This window comes from Sphaerodactylus townsendi, linkage group LG05 (genome assembly GCF_021028975.2).
Source record: "Sphaerodactylus townsendi isolate TG3544 linkage group LG05, MPM_Stown_v2.3, whole genome shotgun sequence".
Classification (NCBI taxonomy): domain Eukaryota; kingdom Metazoa; phylum Chordata; class Lepidosauria; order Squamata; family Sphaerodactylidae; genus Sphaerodactylus; species Sphaerodactylus townsendi.
The window spans coordinates 85764441-85789695 of NC_059429.1; the positions used below are offsets into that span (position 1 = coordinate 85764441).

Sequence of the window (25255 nt, forward strand, 5' to 3'; positions counted from 1 at the left end):
TATATACTGGCATGGTTCAAATAGATAGTGTATAACTGTTCCTTAAGGTGCATTTTCTATAGCTCTGTCTGTGCACCAGTTTTGGAAGAAGCTGGTGATATATATCCAATAGCCCACCCATGTCTATAGCCTGAGCCACAGGAAGCACACCTGAATCACAGGATCAGCAACTGCAGAATGAATATGCACAGTGCTTTCTGCATGGTAAACGTAATCTTTTAAACTCACGAAAAAGGGATCTGATCTATTATGCTTCCACTCTGAATTTCCATTGTATTCCGTATCCAACTTGGTGGAATTTTTTCCTTCTTATTCTAAAATGTATTGATAATAACAAGGCCAGCCAGTTTCAGGTGGATAGCCATGTTACAGAACAAAATCCAAACCCATTAGCACCTCAAAGACCAACAAAATGTTCCGGGGTATAAGCTTTTGTGAGTCAAAGCTCACTTCATCAAGAAAAAACTTTTCACTGAGTTTCCACTGCCTCTTTCCGAAATGCCAGATCAGGATTTAGAGGAAGCAGGGACAGAAACACTTTGAATGCTATGCCATGCCACACTGTGTGTGTGTGTACATGGTCTCACTGCCTCAATTCACTGCTTTAAAGCAAACAAAGATCCCACTGTCAGAGTAATTAACCCACCAAACAGAGGAAGGGGGAGAGAATGAGAAAGGGACAGAACACAAGAGACTCTAAAGACAATTTTAATGTTCTTTCATGATTAGTTTCTTGCACAGAAGAAATGGGTAGAAACTTACATAACAAACAGGAACTCCCGACAGCATTTTCATGGATTATGCAGTGAGTTGGTCCCACAAAGCTTAGTGGCAAGGATAGCTTGTGCAAATGTATATTCTTTAAATTCCATAAGTATTTATCGCCTACTCTTCCAAGATATCTTGACCCATTTACAATGCCAAAATCTAGCAAAAGCTATCTTCGTGGTTCAGGCCTAGAATGCTCTGGTATCCCCTGTACCAGAAATCTACTTTTAGCAGCATGACAGAAGTGCTAGGAATTCTTCTTAAAAGGCTTGATCTAGGGAAGTCAACTGTTTTCCTGCTCCCTACTTGCTGACAGGAAACTCGCCTGTCACACTACTCACACTGTTTCTTTCCTGAGGAACTTGCAACGTTTCAAAAACTGTTGTTTCTGAGGGAAAAGCAAGCCAAAGTGGACTCACACATTCAGAAAGAGAAGAACTTTGCTGGACACAACACAGGCTGCTGCGGCATGGCTCTTATAAATAGCACAGCAGATGCATATAACCCTTTCCAAGGCACCATGGCAAAAACATTCAATACGTTACAACAAACTCAATACAGCCAATGTACTAGAGGGACAATGAATCCTGGGGGTGACATTTAGGTCAGGATTATGAACAAAGATCAGAATTTGGTATTCACAGACAATCCAAAACGGAATCTTACTCTTCATTTCAGCATTTTACTGCCAAATGAGAAACTTAGGAAAGGTGTTTTGGATCTATATAGTATGTACAAACCATAACGGCCTTCCTATTAGACACATGTACCATCTGGTAAACACCTAGGGATGGGTTGGGGTGTGTTCTGGAATGCTGAGCCAGATGGATACTTTTCCCATACTGAAAGTCTGTGAAAACATATCTCTGACATCACAGCTTCACAGATTGCAGGGACTTGAAAGCAAGTGTTTTGTAATGCATGGGCTATTAAAAGCATCCCAGGTCTTGCAAGAATACATCTCAATGTCTGACAAACACAAATGTCTAAAAATGAAAAGTCAGTCTTTACCATGGACAGGTGTACAAATCACAATACACAGTATTCACTGCCTGTTTTGTCTCTGGCCTTTGATCCATTTAGACTACAAATGATCTGTAACAACTTGCAGCTTTTGGCTGTTATAATTAGTTGGGTTAAACAACTATTTATTTAAATATCTTCCTGCCAAACAGGAACACCTAAAACAATGCAGTGTTGAAGGTTTTCATAGAATCAACAGGCTGTTGTGAGTTTTCCTTCCAGGCTGCGTGACTGTGGTCTGGTAGGTTTTGCTCCTAATGTTTTACCCACCTCTATGGCTAACATCTTCAGAGAGAAACACATGTTACTGAGACATGACTGTAAGGATGCAGCAAAATGTTAGGAGCAAAAACTACGAGACCACAGCCACCCGGTCTGGAAAACCCACCACAGAAACCAAAGACTCTTGACAAATACAAGGCCCAATGTATTGCTTAGAACTTAAACAGGTTCCTTAGGCCCATGACATAGGGTTGCCAACTTCAAGTTGAAACATTCCTGGAGGTTTGGGGAAGTGCCTACAGAGGGAAAGGGAACTCAGCTGGAAATTAATGCCATAGAGCCGTGGTGGTGAACCTTTGGCACTCCAGATGTTATGGACTACAATTCCCATCAGCCCCTGCCAGCATGGTCAATTAGCTGTGCTGGCAGGGGCTGATGGGAATTGAAGTCCATAACATCTGGAGGTGGATCACTCCGCCACTACTGCCATCGATGCATGGCCTCTGATGCTTTTTTAGTCCAGATGGGCACATTCTCTCTGAGGGTCTGGAGATTAGTTGTAATTTTGGGTGAACTCCAGGACCCACCTAGGGATTGATAACTCTCATGACATTCTGGGCTTTAACAGTCAAAACCAGCACCTTGAATTAGGTCCAGAAACAAAATGTAGGTCAATTACAGTTGACAGTCACTGGCTTTATAGTCATTGTGACAAGTTCCACAAGATTGTTTTTATAGAAGTCCTATGATTTTGGTTTTCCATGTCAATAATTCCTGTGGTTATCACAGGACTGTTGTGCAAGTATGAACAGCTGGGATTCTAACTTTGTTACAGATAGACTAAGAGGGTGTCCCAGAATATATTTTCTATTAAGATGTTCAAATATCTGTCAAAAACAAAAGATTTCTATCTCACCCAAAAATTAACTTGTGGGACAGCAAACAGTGAAGTCAAACAAACACCAAACTGAAGTAGCCCTTGACAAATCAGAATGGATAACAAATATTCTCAAATATAGAATGCCCCAGTGCTCTGAAAACTCACCTGCTAAGAACCATACAAATCTTATGTTGATGACATAAAAATGGTCTTACCGGATCTGCAGAGATCCTCCAGTTCTTGTTAGATGCTACATTCTTCCGTTCTCCAAACCTGGAGACATAGGTTCTGGGAGGTACCTGGGGAGGCATGGTCTTGCTGCGAGCAACTGGCTTTCCACTGCTTTCTTTCTCAAATATATTCCGACCTCCCTTCCAACTCCATGTGGCTTCTCTTAGAAGGTCAGCATCATAAGTAGACTTGAGATTTAGTCTTGTGATAGCATCATTGATGCCATCATAGTCCACAGTGCTATACGGGTCTTCCTCTGAGATTCTACGATCTAGAAATTTCCCATCAGCTCTCTCATGAGCTGAGGAAAACATGTTGATATCATTGGGCTGGGACTCTTTGAGGGAAGCTTGATTCACTTCAGATGCATTCCAAATAGCAATGCGAGGAGGCAATGGGGGAGGAGAAAGCTTCTTGGGGGAACTGCTGCTACCACTATTGTGTTGAGATGTCCTGTTGGGCTCAGTGAGGAACTCTCTTTCTGAGCTGTCAAAGATATACAAGTAGTCACTGGAGAGAGGTCCCTTCAACCAAGGCTGATTCTCTGGCTCAGGCAGCAGACTTGATGAGGTAGTGTTGTTGGTCCCAAAAGCTCTTGAAACCTCCTGGTCGGAGAGGGCATTGTAATTAAGGGTGGAGTCTGAGCCAGAAAGGCCTCGCATGACCTTGATACTATGGCAGTCATTTTTGACAGCAGGTTTGTTGTAATCCAGAATTGGATCATCCCAGGAAATGAGAGGTTGGTCATTATTCTGTTTAGCCTGGCTCTCCTCTTTATCCTGCCTCAGGCGGGACAGGGCATCATACTCCATCTGCAGGGCTTCCGCAAGAGCCAGCTCCTTACGGCTGATTCCCACAGATTCCAAGGACTTCCAGTGCTCTCCATTGCCTCGGGTTGCAGACATCTCTTGAAAAGCAAATGCTGAAACCAGTGACTATTTGATGCTTGGTTCAAGAGTTAGGAACAAAGGCATGCTGTGTCACCCGCCACCTGAAAGTAAAGAAAGCAAAAGCAATTTGAACAAACCAAACCAAACCTTGTCTCAAACAAAACCTGGAACTATCAGCATTCCCTGTCCCTCAGGAGGGCAAGACTTGGTGGGTTTTCTACCCAATGTACATCTACTTTATCCACATTCAACAGTATTAACATTATTGACATTAATGTTAACATTACTAACATTTCAGAGGATGATGAAGCAGTAGATCAGGGGTAGGGAACCTGTGGCTCAATAGCCGCATGCGGCTCTTCTGCCTTTGCACTGCGGCTCCACAAGTCGAGCCTTTGGCCCCATCGCTTGCCGCCCTGCGAGTGCAGCAGTGCCGATTTTTCTAACTGCCAGCGATTACCGGCTGGAATGCGCCCGTGAACTTCCCCTAAAATCCGCCCCATTGGGCCCGGGGTGGGCACTTTCCCGGTGGCCGGTGAGGCCGAGCCACCGGTTTCATCCTTGCCCACCCTGCAGGCAGCAGAGCGGCGCGCAACTCAATGGCCCAGCGGCGAGGAGTGGCGTGGAAGCTTCCCCACCTCTAGCCCGCTTCCCGTTTGAAGGCCGGGGCAAAGCGGCTTCCAGTGGCCTCGCGAGGCCGAGGCCACTGGCCCCATCAACTTACCCGCCCTGAGGGCAGCAGAGGCCGGGCAACGCATCCATCGCTTCTCAGAATGGCCGAATTAAAGCATTAAAAAAAACTCCAATATATATAGTGTTATCTTTATTTTAAATGTAAAAAATTATTTGCAGCTCCAAGTGTTTTCTTTTCCCGTGGAAAACGGGTCCAAATGGCTCTTTGAGTGTTAAAGGTTCCCTACCCCTGCAGTAGACAAACAAGGATAAGGCAGGAAGGAAGGACAGCATAATGAAATACTGCAAAGACGTAGGCTATGATATGTACACAGACCACAAACTTACACACCAGTCCACAACCTAATAGAGCTGGAGTGCTCAGATCTTAACTGCTTAGTCCACAAAACAAGAGTTACATGAGATAAAATCCAGCAAAAGTCTGCCTGATTGTGCAGCTAGCCTGTTTACCTATGCTTGTATGATTCTGGGTCCTCCAAGTTATTCTTGAAACACTTTGATGTTGCACATGAAGACAAGTTAAGCTGAAGTCTAATGCATACTAACTTCAAAATAAGCCCCATTAAACTCAACAATCATTACTTCCAAGTAAATATGCATAGTGTTGGGCTGTGAACAGCATTTGAAACTGCTAAAGCCAATTGCTGCCCAGGTTGACAAACTGAGTCGACTGTACCATGAGATGCTAAGATGTGCATATTTTCAACATAGCCATCTTCCCCCTCCCTCAGCCACGAATGCAAAATGGGAGGGAAAAAAGGGGGGGGGACACACTGAAACTACCTCACTTGTCAGCCTCAATCCCAGTTTTACTCAGCTAAGGTCTCTCTTGCACTGGAGTTTGAGATACTAAAATAAAGGAGCTGGTATGATGTGGTAGGGCAGCATCTAGGACAACTAGCTACAAGGAAGTCTCTGGCCTGAATCTCATCTTCACTAACTCTCTAAGGGAGCAAGCCTAAGGAAGTATACTCTGAAGTTCCATTAATGGTTTTAGGATAGCAGTCTAAGTAGCCTTAAACAGATTGCTCTTAGTCTTACTCATCTTTGTCCCCTATCCCCATATAGAATATGGGGTAGTGAATGGGTTGCCAACTCTGGGGTTGGGAAATCCCTGGATATTTGGGGGTAAAGTCTGTGGAGGACAGGGTTTGGGAAGGGAAGGGCCTCAGCAAGGTATAAAGTCTACCCCAGGGGTTGGGAACCTTTTCCCCTCAAAGAGCCATTTGGCTCACCACCAAATTTGGCTCACCACCAAAGAGCCATTTGGCTCACCCCCACCACCCACTCGCTCGCCCCCCCGTCCGCTCCCCCGCTGACTTGCTCGCTCGCTCGCCTCCCTCCCCCCGCCCGCTCACCCCCCCCCCGCGGGCTAGAGATGTGCCCGCCCTGCTTCCTGCAGAGGCCGAGGCGAAGCGTTTCCGGCTGCTCGGCCTGCCCGGCCAGCCGGGGAAGCGCGCCCGCCCATGAAGCTTGGCGGGGCTGGCTGGAAACCAGAGCCAGCGATGACCTCGCCCGGTCGCGGGCTAGAGATGCCCGCCCTGCTTCCTGCAGAGGCGAGGCAGGCAACCGGCCTGCCCTGGCCGCCAGGAGGCGCCTGCCCGCGAAGCAGCGGGGCTGGGCGGGGCTCACAGAGCCCACAGTGTGGCCTTGCCGGCCAGCGGGCTAGAATTTGCCGCCCTGCTTCCCTGCAGAGGCCGAAGGCCGGCGGCTCGGCCTGCCTGGCCGCCGGGAGAGCGCCCGCCCCGCAAGCAGCGGGGCGGGCAGGAGCCAGAGCCCGCGGCGCGGCCTCACCGGCCGCGGGCTAGAGATGTGCCCGCCCTGCTTCCTGCAGGGCGGGCGAAGAGGGGGCCGGCGGCTCCGTTCATGGAGCCGCAGAACAGCGGTGGAAGAGCCGCATGCGGCTCGCGAGCCGCGGGTTCCCGACCCCTGGTCTACCCTATGAAGAAGCAATTTTCTCCAGGTGGATTGAGCTCTGTAATTTGGAGGTCAATCATAATTCCAGGAGATCCCTAGGCCACACCTGAAGGTTCAAAACCCTGGACAGCAATATTCCTTACAGGACCTTAATGTATATTTTTATCCCACCCTTCCTTCACAGAATTCAGGGCAGTATATATTCCCACTCCTTCTCTATTTTGTCCTTGTAACAACCCTTTGAGGTGGGCTGGGATGAGAGAATCTTAACAGGCCTAAGGTCACCCACTGGCTTCATGACTGAGCAAGGATTTAAAACTGGGTCTCCAGTGTGGCGTAATAGTTAAGAGTGGAGGTGTAAGGAATTCCATAGAAGCAGAAATAAAAGGCTTTTGGAGTAAAAGTCCATTTATTAAGACATCTTAGAAAGCTCAAATACACGCAGTGGCAGGAATGACACTTCCCGCCAGAAGCACAGGTTATAATACCAGTCACCCCATCCCCCCTTCCTGCTTCCCATGGGAACAGAGGCTTCATCTCCCGCGCAAAGATAAAGTCTCCGCCGATGCATCTGGCCCATCGCCCGGGCTGTGGAATGCACTCAAGGTTACCTCACCATCAACACCATTGAATCCTTTACACTCTGCCTCCCTAAAGAGACCCCTTCCCCCCCAGGTTTGCGGAAAATGTGATTGGAAAGCAGCAATAAGGGTGGGGGCTTCAATGTTTGGAATAAACCCATTGATTATACCCAGAGGAATATCCACCAAGAAACTACAAATATTACCAGCGTTTTGCGATTAAAGCGAGTCCAGGATAAGCGTCAATTTACGTAGTGTTTGTAGCCATCAATAATTCGGTCCAGGGCCTCTCCGGCCGAGGTGGTACCAGGCATCGAGCGGGAGCCTCCTTGAGCAAGCTGGAATGGAAGACAGGATGGATGTTACTAAGAAGTTAAGGCAAATCTAAAGCCGGGCAGTGACATCATTAATCACTTTAGTAATCTGAAAAGGTCCCACAAATCTCTTGCCAAGTTTGGAATATCTATACCGTCTCACTGAGATTTTTTGTAGATAAATATACCCAGGAGCCCACCGCAGAGGGAAATCCGGCGGTGTTTATCCTGCAGTTTTTTTGGGAGTCACTTTGCTTGTTGTAAAGCGGTCTGGACCGACTTCCATCCCTGACTAGGGATGAAATCCATTGTTGAAATTCTGGGGGGTCCAAAGCGCTCGTTAGTTGTAGCTTAGCGGGGAAGGAAGCGACCAGACACAATTTCAAGGGTTTTCTTTGTACTACTATGAACCGCATTGTTATAGGCGTATAGCCGGAATAAGCTCGCACCAATTGTCTTGGTGGTGGTTGGTGTAACAAGCGTAAATACTGCTCCTAGGGTTCTGTTACGTTCTCTCCGTCGCGTCCGCTCACTTTGAGCGTGGTGAGGCGGCTGGCGGCGGCAGCGACTAACAACCCCAAGCTTTCCAGAACTTTGAGATGAATTGGGGGGGCCTTGATGGAGACCACCTTGAAGGCGGAATGGAGAGCGGTAAACATGTTGAATAAACAGCCGTGCCAACTTAGGGCCCGGAGGGATGGAAGCACATGGAATAAAATGAAACTGCTTAGAAGAATAAAGTCTACCACCACCCATAAAACTGTGTTGCCATGACTTTTCGGGCAAGTCTGTAATAAAGTCCATAGAGATGACCTCCCAAGAGGCGGGAGGCTACCGGGGAGAGTTTCAACAGTCCATGGGGCTTTCCGGAATGGTCTTAGCTTCTGCACAAACCGAGCAGCCTTTAATGTATGCCTCAATGTCTTTGCGCATTGTAGCGCCACAGAACTGCCGGCGGGCTAAATGCAGCTTTTTCAAAAAGCCAAAATGTCCAGCCCGAGCGGGCATCATTGGCAGCCTCAAGAACCTGCTTGCTTGGCGGAGGAGAGCCCGCGTGCCAACATTCCCCCCCCTCCGTAAACTCCATTCTCAAAGCGCGGTTGGGAGTCTCCTTAGGCTGCTGGAGGCTGGAGTGCAGCCCGCCTCGCCTCAGTTCCACTTGGGAAAGGAGAGCGAGACCGGGAATGGGGGGTGGAGGAGAAGTGGGCGTTTGAGACGGGTGACAGCCAACCCCAACTGGGAGGGGAAAGAACAGTCGCGTGGAATGTCTCGTGGGCAGCTCACCCCTCGGGTAAGTGAGCCAGCGTCAGCCAGTTGTTGGTTTTCCTGGGAAAAAATGGACTGTAAAGAGAAGCGAGAAAAGAAATGGGGCCCCGCGTAGTTGTTGTGGTTTGGACATCTTGAGGGTGGAAAAGAGCTGCCAGGTTTTATGATCCGACCAAACTTGAAAGGGTGCTTAGCCCCTCAAGCCAGTGGCGCCAAGTGGAGAGTGCTACTTTGATGGCACCCGAATCTCTTTGTCTCCCACAGTCCAGTTGAGTTGTGCACCAGAGAACTTTTTTAGACAAATAAGCACGGAACCAGCCTACCATCTTTATTTTTTCTGCAACAGGGCTGCCCCAAATTAGCTTTTGTCCGAGGCATCCCGCGTGAACCACAAGCGGGAGATCTGGGTCAGGGTGCTTTAGGATAGGTTCAGTGGTAAAGCAGATTTTAACAGTTGAAAGGCTGTTTGGCATTCCTCAGACCAGGAAAGGGCCCGGGCTTGGCGGACAGTGGATCCTTACCCGTAGTGCGTAGAGGTCTGTGAGAGGAGAGTCAGTTCAGCGAATTGGGGTATAAAGTCCGCGATAGAAATTATAAAACCAAAAGCGACTGGAGTTCTTTCTGGGTTGGTGGGGGCAGGCCATTTGGAGGAGGACTGCGTCGATTTCTAGCAGGATCCATTTTTTAAGCCCTGCAGGCGAGATCCATTAACCAAATAGTCAATGGAGGTCTGATGGAAACAGCATTTGGAGAGTTTGGCAAAGAGAGTTGTCAAGCAAAGCGTTTCAATACCTCTCGAACCAACATTTCATGTTCTTCTATGGTTTTGTGAGTAAATTAAAAGCGTCATCTAAGTATACAACAACTCCTTTGTACAGTAAATCATGAAACCGTTGATAAGGGCCATAAAAGCTCCGGGGCCCCACTTAACCCGAATGGCATTATTAAATATTCAAACTGTCAAACTTTGTGTTAAGCGCGGTCAGGTGTTCATAGCCTTCAGCAATTCTGACTCTGTAGTAAGCTTCTCTCAAGGTCAATTTAGTAAAAATCGTCCTTTGCGGAGTGCATCTAAAAAGGTCCTTGATCAAAGGCAAAGGATATTTATTGGACAGGGAGACGTGGAAGACCTCGATAATCTGTGCAAAGCGTGAAGACCATCTTTCTTTTTTGACAAACAAAGCGGGAGCAGCGTGTGTGTGTGTTTTGGTAGCCCGCGTATGAACGCGAGCAAGGTTCTTGTCTAGAAGACGCGGAGTTCCTTCTCTCATTGGGACTCATCACGGTAGATTCTACCCTTGGGTAGTTGTGCCCTGGTTGTATGACAATTTACAGTCAGTGTCTCTGTGGGGTGGCAACTGATCATTCCTGCTCCTGAAAAGAGCTCTGGCTAGATCATGATATGCAGGTGGGATGCCAATAGAATCGGGGAGCAATCACTGAGGAAGCCAGGGAGGGATGTGTCAGGAGGCGTTGGGTTTTCTTCCCAATTCATGTGTTCACACTTGAGGGTCAGTGAATTCTAGGATCCTTTCTTTCCAAATGAATTTTTGGTTCATGTAACAATAACCAAGGCATGCCCAAAACTATGGAGTGTTTGGCCACTGGCCCAAAAATAAAACTAATTTTTCTCAATGGTGAGGCGCGGAGGGGCCGGCTGTGTTTTGTACTGGGCGGTCCTTGCCGTTCCCGAGGGAGCTGCCCGTCCATTTTGGAGTGAAAGAGTATGAGCTTGCCAGGAGGTCAGTCCAGACCCTAAGCTCCTCACCACCTGGGGCGCATTAAGCAGTGGGAGCAGCGGAATCCACAAGGGCGAGGCTATAATGCGCGAGTGTGTTTAAGCGGGGTTGGCCAGAAGTAGCTTGAACAGTAATGGGGCGCTGCCTTCACTCACAGCGTCAGGGAGTGGGGCCCATGTCCATAGAGGGGCTGAAGGCAAACAGCTGCTTCCCCTCCTCTGGGTAAGCCGGTAGCACTGCTTTAGAGCGGCGAGCCAGTGGGGCTGACCCTGACCTGCGTGGTGGTTTGGCAGGCGGAGTCTTGGCGGAGCTGGAGGCGGTTGGTTTTGTTTCTTGGGACAGTTGGCGGCTAGATGACCTGGCCCTCCGCCAGTAAAGGCCACAATCCCAGTCGGCGGCGGCGTTCAGAGGTGAACTTACGGTGTGAAAGTGGCTGGAAGCTTGACTTGGTGGACACAGTGTCAGAGTGGTTTTAGGTAGGCGGCCTCCTTAACCGAGCATATTCCAAGCGAGGCGCTCACTTGGGACTAACTGGATCAATCTGCAATGGTACGAGGAATCGAGATTAAAACACCGTTTCCGCGTAGCTTGCCCGTCCACAGCAAGTAATTAGCATTTCATGCGTTCAGGCCACTCAGGAGAGTCGAGCAGCAGCCGCCCGCTTGCGAATTCACACGGGCAAAATCTGCAAGCGGGCGTTTGCCTTGTTGGATGGTTTTGATGGTCGCGGATAGCTTCATTCGGCGCCACCTGGATCTTGAAAGCTCTTAAGAGCTTGGAGGAATCACGGGCGCATCGGGGAGTCCTCATCCGCAAATCCAAAATAGTCCACGAACCAGTCGGCTGCTGCCCCATCCAGGACTGAGCCCGATGTCCCGTATTTTCGCGCTCAGGCCGGTATAAATCATCATAGGCTTCCAAGTGGGCATTGAGTTGCGAGATAAAGTAAGGGAAGTTTGGAAGCGGTCCCCATCCATGGAGGGCTGGTATGGGCGTGGTAGCTGAATTGTTGACTCTTAAGCCTGCTGGGAGGTAGTTAGCGGGTTGAGCAGGTTGGGCGAGCAGCTGCTGCCGGGGAGCGGAATCAGGCTGGCGGTGCAGCTGGTTTGGGTGGCAGGACCCGGGTACGTCAGCCCCCCCTGGCACCGGCATGATCAGTAACAGCATAGACTCCAACGGGGCTTCCGGTCTGCTGCCTCTTTAGTTCCCTCTCCAGCATGCGCCAGATCCACTCTCCCTTGCGAGCAATGCATCCTGAATGCGCGTACAGCTTTTCGTTTCCAATTTAGCCAGTTGATCCCGTTTAAGGGCTGGTGAACTCACTTTGCGTCGCGCCCAGGCCTGAGAGCAGCTTCGGCGTTGCCGTTAATCCAGTCTGGAGCGTTCAGGACTTTATCATGGACTGACTTGATTCCGGGCATATTGTAGTTGGGCCAGCGTCTTTTAGCGCGGTCAACTTTCGAGCTGGACTTCTTTCGTTGCTGACTGCGGTCCACCACGGTGCCGGCATCTTGCTGCAACTGTGCCCGTTCCTCCTCCCATAGCTGGCGTTCACGGTTCCATGCAGCTTGGCGTCTGCTTAATCGTCCACTTCCTCATCCAGTCCTCTCGATGGAGGAAGCGATCCGGCTGGGAAGGCGGGCACAACCCGGACTCCTGCGATGCGTCTGGAAGCGAGGCATCGGAGGCACCGTAGCAGCGTAGCCGCGGTGGCTCCCGAAGGCACCTCAGGAGTCGCGGTTGCTGGCCGGGATTACGATTCGGTAGGAAGCGGTACGGATTGCCCCTCCCAATTCCAGAGTTTAGTCGGTGTCGCTGGGCCGGGCCCCAGTGCTGTGCCACGATTGTGGTTCTTTAGAAGCATCACCAAAATCACGAGTCCGGAGATAGTTCAATGGATTCCTGGGTTGCCGCATGAAAGGTGGTCAAGCCGTCTCCTCCATGACAGGTTGCATCTGAGGTTTGTAATCCACGAAGCGGGTGAGAATCCGATCCACGGGCTTTCGATCCATAGACGAAGCGCCCCAAGCGACTCATGGAAGTCCCCATTAGGTGATCGCGTCCCTCGTTCCAGCGGAGTAAAGGAAGACTTCGTGCTGATCGGGCGGAAAGAAACCACCAGCGAGGCCCTTCTCCTGCGGTTGCTCCAGATCAAGAAGGGAAAGGTCAGACCCTCTTTGGGGGCTACGCGCAGCCGCAGTAATGGCACCATTCAACCTCTCCATCGCCAAGACAAAGAGGTCCACTACACAGGAATATAGATGAATTAAGATTCCTGCCACAATGTAAGGAATTCCATAGAAGCAGAAATAAAAGGCTTTTGGAGTAAAAGTCCATTTATTAAGACATCTTAGAAAGCTCAAATACACGCAGTGGCAGGAATGACACTTCCCGCCAGAAGCACAGGTTATAATACCAGTCACCCCATCCCCCCTTCCTGCTTCCCATGGGAACAGAGGCTTCATCTCCCGCGCAAAGATAAAGTCTCCGCCGATGCATCTGGCCCATCGCCCGGGCTGTGGAATGCACTCAAGGTTACCTCACCATCAACACCATTGAATCCTTTACAGGAGGACTCTAATCTGGAGAACCAGGTTTGATTCCCCACTCCTCCATATGAAACCTGCTGGGTGACCTTGGGCCTGTCACAGTTCTTCTAGTCCACGCAGAGGCAGGCAATGGCAAACCACGTTGGAACATCTCTTGCCTTGAAAACCTTAGAGGATCATTATAATCAGTTGTGGTTTGATGACACATGTGCACACCCACCCACAGAGATCCAGTCTGACATACTAACTAGCCACTATACCATACTAGCCACTGTAAGAATTGCAACATAATCTATGAAAAGCATTTTGAACACTTGAAAGTGCTATACAAATGCTAACTATTCTTAAAAACTGTGCCAGCAGGGCTAGCAAAATGGCTAAACAAATCCCTCTCAACTACCAAAATAAAGTGGGTGGGCAAGAAATTAGAGATTACAGGGAACTGAAGAGCTAAATCCTCACAGAACCTGGAAAGCACCACATTCCTAAAATAAGATGGCCTGGTCAACCCCTCAGCAATATGATTGGTTTACACAGAAATCATTAGATTGTTAACAGCATGCCACATAGCAGCAAGATGTTTCAATCAATTATTTGTGTGAATAGGGGGAGAAATATATAATAATGTATCATAATGTTTAATGAACTCACTAGAATGGGAACTCAGGGGGTTAACTGAGCAGTTAAACAAACCACCCCTTCAAAACATAATTCAGCTTCGCACACATTACTTGCTGCTTTCAAAATCCACAGCTGAATGATTAATGCTACAAATGTAAGCATCTGTCAGTTTGGAACAAGGGAGAGGAAAGGCCTCGCGGGGGATGTTAGGTATTTAGACTATATACACTGCTGAGGACATCTGGGGAGAAACTGGCAGCGACAAAAACGAGCAAACATTCCTCATCTCTTTTTCACTTCGAGGATATTTCACAGTAACCCAGGTACAGCCTGCCATAGGAGCACATGTGCAAATGTGGCTTATTTTATAAATATTCACATTTCACATCTGCTTCGTTAATTTGTAAGTGGAATTAAATGGGACACAAGAAGTTCTATCCATTGGAGTGCAAAAGGTTCGCCACCACGGCTCTATTATATTGTTGTGTTCGAACCAATGTATGGAAAAGTAAAACAAGACCAAGATTTTGAAGCAATAATTCCACACCATTCACTGGAAGCATGACAGGGCCTTTGAACAGGTGCCCTATTTTGCTGGAAATGGCAGCCTCCCTAGCCCCCTCCCCGCCCCTACATTCCATCAATTGGTGCTTCAGGCACTTAATTAATAGTACTCTGCCTGATCAAAGCGGATTGATGCGATCTGCACTCAAGAAGAAAAATCAACATTCTGTTAGCGCTAGATTCTTAGGCTGCAAAACAGCAGCATGCCAGAGGCCCAGGCAGCCCCTGGGTTCTCACAACAACCAAAGTGGGGCAAGCAACAGTAAAACAAGTGGAAAACTGGGGAAAAGCGAGATAAAGATTGCTGAGCAGGCTGTGTAGTCACAACACCAATTGAGAGTGAGATTAGAATCTGATTCAGTTTAGCAGTCAAAATCCAGATGTAACATCAGGGGAAACCTCCCTTCAAAATGTCTAATACCAACAAGCAATATCGCCATATTTGGGGCGCGAGGTATTAAATAGGTTGCTATTAACTGTGGAGAGTTCCCCACAGTGTTCATACCTAGCCAGGAATAAATGTGTTAGACCACAGTCTTGTCTCTATGGGTCCATTTGCGAAGACACAGTTTCACACTGTTCACTCAAAAGGAATCGGGAAATATTTGTTATGAGTTTGGTAACTGTCGAAAATTTAAGTAAAAAGAGACTCAATGAAAAACTGACAGAACAGTTAGATGGCTCATCTCATTTTTATGTGTCCAGAGCTCTACAAAACAAAAATGGAGGCAAGGTCGGGTACAGAGAATAACTAGCAATTGAAAATCTGGTTCTGGTCTCTTTCATCAGAAGTTCCATTTCTGTAGTGGCAAGAAGGGACCAGGCCAGGCAACACAAGAATTTTATTGCATCTTAAGATAACTCGATTTTTACCCTGGCCATTAAATAATAATGGGAATTCAGCAAGTTGAAAGAGAATTTCCTCAGGAAAAATGTGTTTATAACATCTAAAAGGTGCGGCCTCCGACGGGGGGTGGGAGCAGCCGATGCTGGGCCGGGAGCCTGCCATGGGCAAGGCCTTGGTTTGCACCCCTTCCCCCCCTTTATCAGAAGCTTTGGGACAACCAACTGAGCCTGCCAATTTCCTGGAATTCCACAGCATCACCTGGGAGCACAAAGCGTTAAGTAAGCACATCAGCTGGTCAGCCTGCGCTCCCCTGCTTGCTTTGGCGGTGGAATTGAACATGCATTCTTGTTGCCACTGAGGAACCAGGCTGGCTGCACCTGCTTGTGCCTCCCACTCTAATTTGCCTTCCTCCACCGCTTCTGTTCTCCTCCTCCTCTCTCTCGCTGTGCCATGATGTGAGCGTGTGCAACCTTCCCACTGCTGCCGCTACACTCCTCACCCACCTTCTCATCCCACCACATGCTCCTAAGAATGTGGTAGGGACCCGCAGCAGCAGCAGTGGGGCTGGGAGCCTGGGATCAGTGTCACCATGGCCTGCTACGATGCCGGTGGAACCAACAGCAGGCTGATCTGCCAGCTGACCGACCTTGGAGCTCCAGCGCCAGAGTATCTGGTACATCTACAGGTATGGTCAAAGAAGCATGATGAGGCACAGTCCGAACTTGTGCTGGCTGTGGCCTCCTAGCCCATTGAGCCAGCTCCCTCCCCACCCCACCCTACCCATGCCTTGGCTGCCCCCCCCTCACCCAGCACCCCATTCATCCCTTCCCCGTTTCCCTGGGAACAAAAAATTGGGGGGGAGGTTCAATTTCAGTACTTGCCCCAAGTGCCATTTTGGTAGGTTTGCCACTGGCAGCAGACTAGGGAGGGAGGTGCTTGGGTGAGCCAGCAGCCCCTACCCCATGTAAAGCAGGTAGGTGTGAACCAGCAACACTCACCCCATGTGAGGCAAACAAGACCTGCAGCAAACCAGTGGTCCTCACTTCCTACCTACTCTTCCTCCCTCCTGGGCAAGTGGGTACTCGGCCCATTTGCAAAGCTATTTTGGCCTCTAAGTCTGCCCCAAACGTGAACATCATAACTCAGTACATAACTGCAAAGTTGTTCAATCTAGTGCAAATCCCAAAGCAGGAAAAGTGGCTTTACCAAATGGAGAATACGGTCCATTATTATGAACAGATACCCAAATAACAACCACTGGCATATAAATGAAAGGCAAGACCTGGCAGGCTCCTTCCCACCCTCAGGACAGGGTTACCAAACCCCAGATAGGACCTGGGTTTCTCCCTGAATTACAATTGCTCTCCAGACTTCAGATCTCCACAAGCAAGTGGCACCTTTGGAGGGCCAAATTCATGGCATTACATCACTATGCCACAGGGTTCCCTATATGGCCCTGGCAAATCTGGAGAGATCTGCAGAGGATAAACTTTGGCTGCCTCCCCTAGTCTCTATGGTCTTTACCATTTTTTCTGCCTCTCTTCAATTTGGGAGGGGAGGGAGGGTTGGAAACAAATACTTCTTCATTCTGGGCAGATTAATAGGAGGCCTATGGTTGAAGTCCCTTACCTCTCCAAATCTTGCCCTCCCCAGGAACCCCCTCCCCAATTCTTCAGGAATTTCCCAAACTTAAGTTGGCAATCCTACTTCAGGTTAGCCTCATTCTAATTTTACAAAAAGATGCTTAATTGCTGCAGGCTTGGAATGTTGTTTGTCCAGAGGTCGTGAGCAGCTCAGTCTGCAAAATTGCAAGGCAAAGGTTTCTTTCTTGCCGCCTTAAGTGTTTTCCTGCCTGCTTTCAATCAGTGTACTGTCTCAGGGAGTCTACCAGTTACACAGTGAAACCATTGCTCAAATGGTATTTGACCCTTGTTCCCCATTTATGGTACAAACTACAAAATAGCATGAGGAAAAAAAGGAGGGGGAATTTCCAAGAAGGTGCAAACATTAATGCCTGAAACAAATTTTATGAACCAGCAGCCAATGTGCACATTTATATATCACTGTTCTGAGAATTAAAAGACAATTCACCTTTGGATCCTTCATCCTTAACTCCTGCAATATTTCGAAATGGGCAAATGCAAGATTAAAAGGCACAGTGGAAGGCAGCATCTTTCCAATCTATCGTCTCAGAAGAACACCTGCTAGTGCCAGATTAACCCAATGGCAAAAGTAGCATCTCCTACAAGCCCTGCATTTTTGAGGGCCTCACAATAAATGTTTGAAGCTGTCTAGTGAAATCGGCATCTCACTGCACCGTCTCAATTCAGCAATGCTATTGTTTACAAGATGGGGAAGCTCATGCTAAATCTAGAAAATCTAACTTTTAAATTGTAGTCTTCTCACTTTTGACATTTGAAATTGATACCTACATGTAAATAGTAGTACTACTGAAGTGTCAGACATAGTTTAGTTTACTATGCAAGTAAATAATGTATGTTTTAATATTTAGGTTCATTTTTAAAAATTTAGAACCCCTTTGTAACATATGCTACATGCCTCACACTAGCTTAACCCAACCCAGTCTGTTGATTGTCACTGCTTGACATGAAATGGCTGTGGGGATAAATGGGAACAGATGCCTTATCTCCCTGTATCCTAACCTGCAGTAGACAGATTAATAAAAGCCTATGCAAAAGACCCAAATGGACCAGGAACATTCCAAGTAAATGGCCAATTCTGCACAACGCAAATAAAACATCTTGCAGATTTTTTAAAAAAAGAACTGTTTTGGCTTTTTTTGTCCACATAGCATGGACAAATAAAACATTTCACCCCAAATTGTTCTTTTACCTGCCCCCCCAACTACTGTTGGAACTCTTACTTCCTTTTTGTAAGCAGCTCACGCCCACCAATTTCAGCTACTTTGCCATTTTCTATGCTTTCTGCCATTTACAGACTGTTCTCACAGAGGTTTCCTCTACTTGAAGCTCATCCACCCACAATTTCCATCTAAAAAGTACATGAATATAGTTAGTTTTCACTGCTGATTTGGTGCATGTGTCGTTTTCCCTCTTTTTTTGTTTTTAGGGAGGTGTTTTTGAAGCTACGAATACACATGAGAATTGGCTATATGCACATTTTTTGAGTCTTTGTAGCTTCAAAAATACCTCAAACCTAAACAAAAAAGGAAAAATGACACATGCGCCGAATCAGCTATGAAGTCTAACTTGATTCATGTACTTTTTAGACATCATGGAAATTGTGGGCAGATGAACTGCAAGTAGAGGAAATCTCCTTGGGAACCTTCTGCAAATGGCAGGAGGCAGAAAATGGTGGGCACGGGCTGCTCACAAAATGGAAATGAGATCTTTAACAGTTAAGCAGGAAAAATAAAAATTATCTGCTCCCCACACACCTTAAAAACAGCTTCTGGAAAAAACTCCTGATTTTAGGGTTTTCGAAATAAAATGTTTTCAGGAAAAATAAAATACTGGTTCTGGTGGGTTTTCTGGGCTGTGTGGCCGTGGTCTGGTGGATTTTGTTCCTAATGTTTCACCTGCATCTGTGGCTGGCATCTTCAGAGGTGTATCACAGAGAAAAGGCTGTTTCACACTGTGTCTAAGTGAGAAGGGAAAGTTTAGTGCAGTAAAATCCACCAGACCACAGCAACACAGCCCGGAAAACCCACCAGAACCAGTTGAATCCAGCTGTGAAAGCTTTCGAAAAATAAAATAGTTTGCAAACTTTTTAGAGAAAGATTGTGTGGAATTCAACCCAAAACTTTTTTGCTTGTGTTGTGTGGAATGGCCAATGCATGTCAAGAATCAGCTTTTCCAAACCTCCCTCATCATCAGTTATGTTTAAGTAATGTGCAAAGGGACATAACGTCCGTGAAAAGCAGTCACTTTCTGGCAGTATGATTTAACTTTATACGCTATCATTAGCAATTATCTATTTTATCCTTTATGTGGATTGGAAAGAATGCTATGGCTTTTCATGTCACAGTGCATGTAAATCTATACTTTTACCTATATGGCCAACAAGATAGTTTGGGCGATGAAAACAGAGATTTAACTGACTTATAGAACAAAGCCAGGAACCCCTGTATCTAGGCAAGTTATTTGAACTGATGAAAGAGCTTAACACTCTTGAGAAATTCATGTCAAAACATGTGCATGTTTGTTACCATGAGGAGTAGAATCAAAACAATGTCTCAAGTCTCAAAGAGAAAGGCAGACAACAACAAAAGCAAACAAACCTTTCTCCCAACATCACCAATCTTGAGCCAAGTATATATGAGGATATGGCAGTAGCATAATCAGTAAGAGGAGAAAACAGGCCAGGCTGTTTGTGGACAACTTAAAACAGCTTTCTCACCTTGTCCAGGTGGGTTTCAACGGTCATCAGTCATAAAGCGGATCTTGTGAGTGACTAAACAAACTTTCTAACAACTACAAAAACACTCAGATACCTGAAAGCATAATTCGCTTGAAATCTGTTTGCAAAACTCAGGGGTATAAAATCTCCATCACAATAGTAATTGCAAAAATTTACCTTGGGGCAAAAAAGGGATTTAATATTTGAATCTCCTCTAGAAGTGTTACCTAAACTGACTGCAGATAGGAATGCTGCCAGCTCTCTGTGGAAATGGTGTTTGAGTCCTAAGGAAGGCAGCATTACATGCGTGTGGGCAGCAACAGAGGATCAAAGGAAAATGAAAAGCCACATGAAAGGCCAACTTTCTAGTTGCCCTTCAGACTGCAATTACACCAGTTACTCATGTGTTTATCTGAAAGAACTCCCCGCACAAATCCAGCAGCATCCAGCCTATTACAGAACCATGGAAGGAATCACAACCCGGTACGCATCAGCTGCAAGAACACAATCACAACATCAAATAGACCTGAAACCTGTTTCCATGATATTAGGCCATGTAAGCAGGCCAAAGAGGCTTCTTTCCAAAAAAAACCCCCCAACTAAATAATCAAATATGTGACGGTTTGTATATCCCTACTTATACTGACCATGGAAGGACACAGAAAGCCAATATCCATTTTGCTGATCTTTCAAAGAGTCTGGGAAACTAGCTGTCTCCATATGTATCTTACCATGACATGCCTGTGAAGATGCCAGCCATAGATGCAGGCGAAACATTAGGAATAAAAACTACCAGACCATGGTCACACAGTCCGGAAAACTCACAGTAGCAAGTTAATTCTGTGAAAACCTTCGAAAATACATATCTTTTCTTTGCAAAGAATAAACTTGCCCTGATTCAGAAGGCAATAGTGACAATACTTATGTTAAAGATTCCTAACACAATGCTGGCATAAAGAGATACATGAACTACAGGTAAAAAATGGGAGCACAGGAATGCCCTGCCCACAGTGATTTCCATTTGCAGTCACTTCATGCTTTAAATCTGAATACACACCTCTATCATACATTAACATGCAGTATACATTAACAACACTTTAAAAACTTGTTTTCAAATAAATGTTTGACATGAGCCTCTTGGCCACTGTTCCCAGTGATGTGTAATCATATTGCAAGAATTGTATTAATAGGTACTGCGTTGCAACTCTATGGCTTCATTAACACATCATGATGAACCTTGATGAAACCCCAGTTACTGCTGCCATCTGAATCCAGTGGTTGACATTAAACGAGGAATTTAAATTAAAGATTCACATTGATTTATAAACCACAGATTGTACTACTTGTGGTTTGTTGCAAATGTGTAAGCCTCTGTTTGATGAACAGCACTGCCAGATCACAGAGACAACAGTATAAGGGAGATGTCTTCTCTTCTGGAAGCAAGGTAAGAGGCAAAAGCAGACCCCAAAAAAAGAGTTTATGCACAAACTGAGATTTGCAATTTATGTTTACTACAGGAGCCAAAGTTTGTTATGTGTGGCTTAAACAAGCAACCCGAAGTATAGAGTGATACCTAAAAACAATCTTAGACTTAAGTCAAAACAATCTTATCCAGTGTCCAAAACCTAGGGTTCCCAGGTTGCTGGTGGGGGATGGGGGTACAGTTGTCAGATCCATGTTGGGAACCTTAGAGATTTGGGGGTGGCGCCTGGGGAGGACAGGGAACTCAGTGGAGAACAATGCCATAGATTCCGCCCTCCAAAGCATCCATTTTCTCCAGCTGAACTGGACTCTGTAGTCTAGACATGAGCCGTAATTCAAATGGATCCCTAAGTCCCACCTGGAGCCTGGTATCCCTACCAAAACCTCCATCCAAGTGTAAACTTAATGTATTTACAATTATGTACTATACTTGCATTGGCAGATAAGATTTCCAAGAAAGTGTTTCTCTTCTTGCTCCTGCTTGCTCTTCCAAGGTTTCCCTCACTAAATGAAAATGTCTCTGATTTCCTTACTTTGTCCATTTAAGGAGAGTTGGATAAGAATCTGCACATTCCAAAAAGAACCTCCCTCACACTTCCCTCCATGGGATACTATTAATAAAAGAGTCTAAAAAGGAAGCAGCAAGAATGCATTGCATCCTTACATTAAAAATATTAGTGGTCTCCTACTCTGGCATCTTGTAGACCTGGTGTATGCCAGGAAACCAACACCTAATGTGGTCCTTGTGTTTGTCCTGTTTCATACTATCATAGTCATGCCTTGTATAGAATGCAGACAAGTCCAAAGAATAAACATGAAACAGCTACCAAGTTCTCTCTTTAAAAAGTTTGGATTGTTCTATATCAGAAGACTGCCAGGCAAGTCACTGACCTTCAAGGTAAATGAATGCTTCTCAACATCAAATTTGGCATTTGATGTAACCTGTAGCTTGCTGAGAATCTAAATATAGTTCTCAGGTTTCTACTTTTCATTTATATATATCCTGTCTTTTTCCTGATCAACAGGACTAGAAGTGAATTAACAACATGAAACCCAGATAAAATTTTAATTCATTCAAAAAACAAGAAAGCAAGCCATTAGCCCAACAACTGACTTCTACTCATGAACCCCTAAAAGCGTACTGGAAAAACCCTGCTTTTACAGAGCCTTTGAAAATATTGTGAGCTCAGGGCCTTCCACACTTTCTCGAGAAGCCTATTCTATAGAACAGCCACGGACACCAAAAAGGACTACAAATAGTTCTCACTGACCTGGGGGAAGTGTTAACAATCCTTAGTCTGATGACTAGAGCTGCCTCGTAGGCAAGCATGGATGGAAGTGATCCAGCAGAGGATGGTCCCAAACCATGAAGGGCTTTAAAGTTAATACAAGTACCTTGAATGGAACCTGGAAGCAGACCGGCAACCACTTGAGGTACAGTGTTGAAAAAATTTCACCCCCTGCCAACAATCTAGTTTTCAGGTTGCCTTTAATGGCAGCCCTATGTAAAATATACTATAAACCCAATCTTGATGTTAACAAAGCATGGAATAGTATGGCTAGAACAGCTAAGTCTTAAACATTTCTGTGCCTTACAAAGTTGAAACAGGACACCTGTTTTTTGCCACCTAATCGATCAGATTTTCTCACTAAATCCAAAAAAGAATGATAAAGCCCTTGACTGACTCTGTTCATGATAAAGACACACCATCCAAGGATAGCAGCACAAGTCTGTCCAGAATCACAGCTGTCCCAAACCAGAATCACCCACATCTCACCAGAACTAGCTCAGGCTTTACTGTAGAGTTTATAGATATTCCTAGAGAGGAATGATTCCATTTCCAGAGTATTCTGGCCATTGGCCTGCTGGCCATTTTTTATTTTATTATTCTTCTGCCACTGATCTGAGTGGCAGAAGAACAATAAATGGTCTAACAGAGACATTAAATAACATCAATGATCTCACTGAACTCTGTAGAACTCCACATGAGAACTAAAAAGCTACTGAGGCTACCTTGTCAATAACCATAGTTGTGAAGAAAAATTCAAAAATGGCTGATCAAGTGCATATAAAAGGCAGTCAGAAAATGGTGTCAGGATGATCTGAGCAGGGATTAGGGGAAATTGTTCAGAGGAAGGTGTCTTGGCCTCCTTTCGACCCTTTAACAGGAGATTGCTATGGATAAATCAGCAGGAGACACTTTTCTATGATCACCTGTTAACTGCTGCCGATCAAACAGCTATTGAAGAGAAGGCTACTGCTTCAAAAGTTGGCAACCCATAGAGAAAGAGGACAAGATATTTTACCATTTTACTAAGTTCCTCATATGACATACAGGCTCTAATCATAGCATCCTTCCGCAAGTAGTGCCATGAGGGAAAGATGATCAGCAAATTCCCTTAGTTCCATTACTTTGCAACAGCCTCAGCTCTTAGGATAACCTCATTGTTTGGGGCTGTTGTTACAGAGATGAGTACCACAGATAAACAAGTCAAGTTGTACTCTTGTAAACATCAGCATGCCTTATTCCACTTTTTGCAGCTACTGCTCAATTTCATTCTCCTCTGCAGTCTCTGTATTCATAAATGTCACTGTGATACAATAGTGGAGTGCAATTCAGCATTTCATGCGGGGTGGGGGGGTGAGGGGATACATATTATAAACAATTGCAAAATCTATGGGTTGGCTAGAATTCTTATTTACAGGTTGGAGAGCAGATTTGTCAATAAACAGACAACAAGGCAAGAGACCTATCTGACTATTCAAACATTAGGATTTAAAGATATATATAAAAGAGTTTTAAGTGAATGCAACAAATACATGTGCTACATGGATGATTTAGCAGATTCACTAGCTGTCCCAGGTTTCTCCTACATAATACATGAAGCCCACCATCCTAAAACAGCAAGCAAAAGAAAAAAACTAATATAAAAAGCAGACAACTGTTTAAAAATGCAGATGTGGTCCTGCTGTTGCTGAGGTTGCAGCAACCAGAAGAGAACTGCTGGGAAGGCATTTGCCCTGCTTCTCAATGTACACGCAGTACACAGACTGTCAAGGGGAAGGTGTAGGTACGTACCTCTAATCCTCTTCAGAGCACTAGAAAGATCTGAAGGCACAAATCTCCAGCTTGGGCCAATCCTAAATGCAGGTAGATTTCCTAGCCCATTTTTAAAACTTGTTAGCTCCACCCGCTATTTCAGAGATCAAAGAATTAAACCATATTTTCCATGGGCAATGGACAGGCACAGAGGTGATGCTACAGCCCAAGAAAGAGCAGCAAAACCAGAAGGGTCTCAGTTGCCTGTCTCTACTCTTCCCCTCCCCCAGTTTCTGATTATAATTGCAGGAAACCTCATGCAAAGAGACTGCGCTTAAACACTGAAAGAAAGCTGGGAGGGGAGGGAGGGGAATCCATCTGGTAGGAGGGACATGTGTCTGCAGACTTCAGGGCTACAAACAACCCCAATCTGAACAGCCTGTGACCTGTGCTCTTGTGTTTGTAGCAGCTGAGCACCACCTGCTCAGCTCTTGGGGCAGACAAGGGAAGTCAAGCATAAAGATTGTGCTAAAGTCTGTGGGAATTCAATTCAGACCCCTCCTTTCTCCACCACCACCCAACAGGCAAGGGAAACTGCAGCCGCATGAAGGTTGGTTCCAGTCGCAGCTGAGCTGGGGAGGGGGATGCAGTTGCGGTCTCATCTACCTGCAGAGGAAGGAAATGGATGCATGGAGGTTTGTGGTGTAATGTGCAGCATAAGTAGTAATTCTGCGGCTGCTACTAACGTTGGAACCATCTGGGAAGGCATCTGACTGCCAAGGTCATTGAAGTAGAGAATGTCTCAAATGAGAATGCCTTTCAATGCCATCTGAGTTAGGGAGATGGCGGCTTTGCAGGTAAAGGGGAAGGGGGTCTTTTTTGTTTGTTCCAAGAAGAGAGAGAAGCAGGAACAGGAGCGATAAGGGATCCCTCTGTCTGGCTTACAGCTTTCAAGGCACCCCTCGAGCTTTCTGTACTATGCAACTGTGATATTTTCCTATAACTGCTTTTTCTCTAAAAACAATCATTTCTGTATCTCTTGATGTGTGTTAGCAATAGGTACAGTGGCTTTCAACCCTGGATCGATGTGAAATCATTGGAACATTTCTTTTGGGTTCATCAAAGTGGTCATGTGAATTGCCATGATTTGAGGAATGAAACAAGGCTAGGACCAGAAGTTCACCTGGAATTACAACTGGTTTCCGGATGTCACAGATCAGTTCACCTGGAAGAAATGGCAGCTTTTG

General features: G+C 46.1%; 1 protein-coding gene across 6 annotated transcripts in view; it reads right to left on the reverse strand.

Annotated features, from left to right (window-relative positions):
- PIK3C2B (phosphatidylinositol-4-phosphate 3-kinase catalytic subunit type 2 beta) overlaps positions 1 to 25255 on the reverse strand; it is a 127667-nt gene that overhangs the window by 80147 nt on the left and 22265 nt on the right. For 4 of the 6 annotated variants that reach the window (XM_048496548.1, XM_048496551.1, XM_048496550.1 and 1 more), the window contains one exon: positions 3109 to 4115. In XM_048496548.1, the coding sequence (XP_048352505.1) occupies positions 3109 to 4029 (921 nt within the window). In that variant the 5' untranslated portion in view covers positions 4030 to 4115. Of the gene's footprint in view, positions 1 to 3108; positions 4116 to 21673; positions 21685 to 24047; positions 24189 to 25255 lie in introns of those variants that run through there. The other 2 variants (XM_048496552.1, XM_048496553.1) reach the window with 2 other exon arrangements.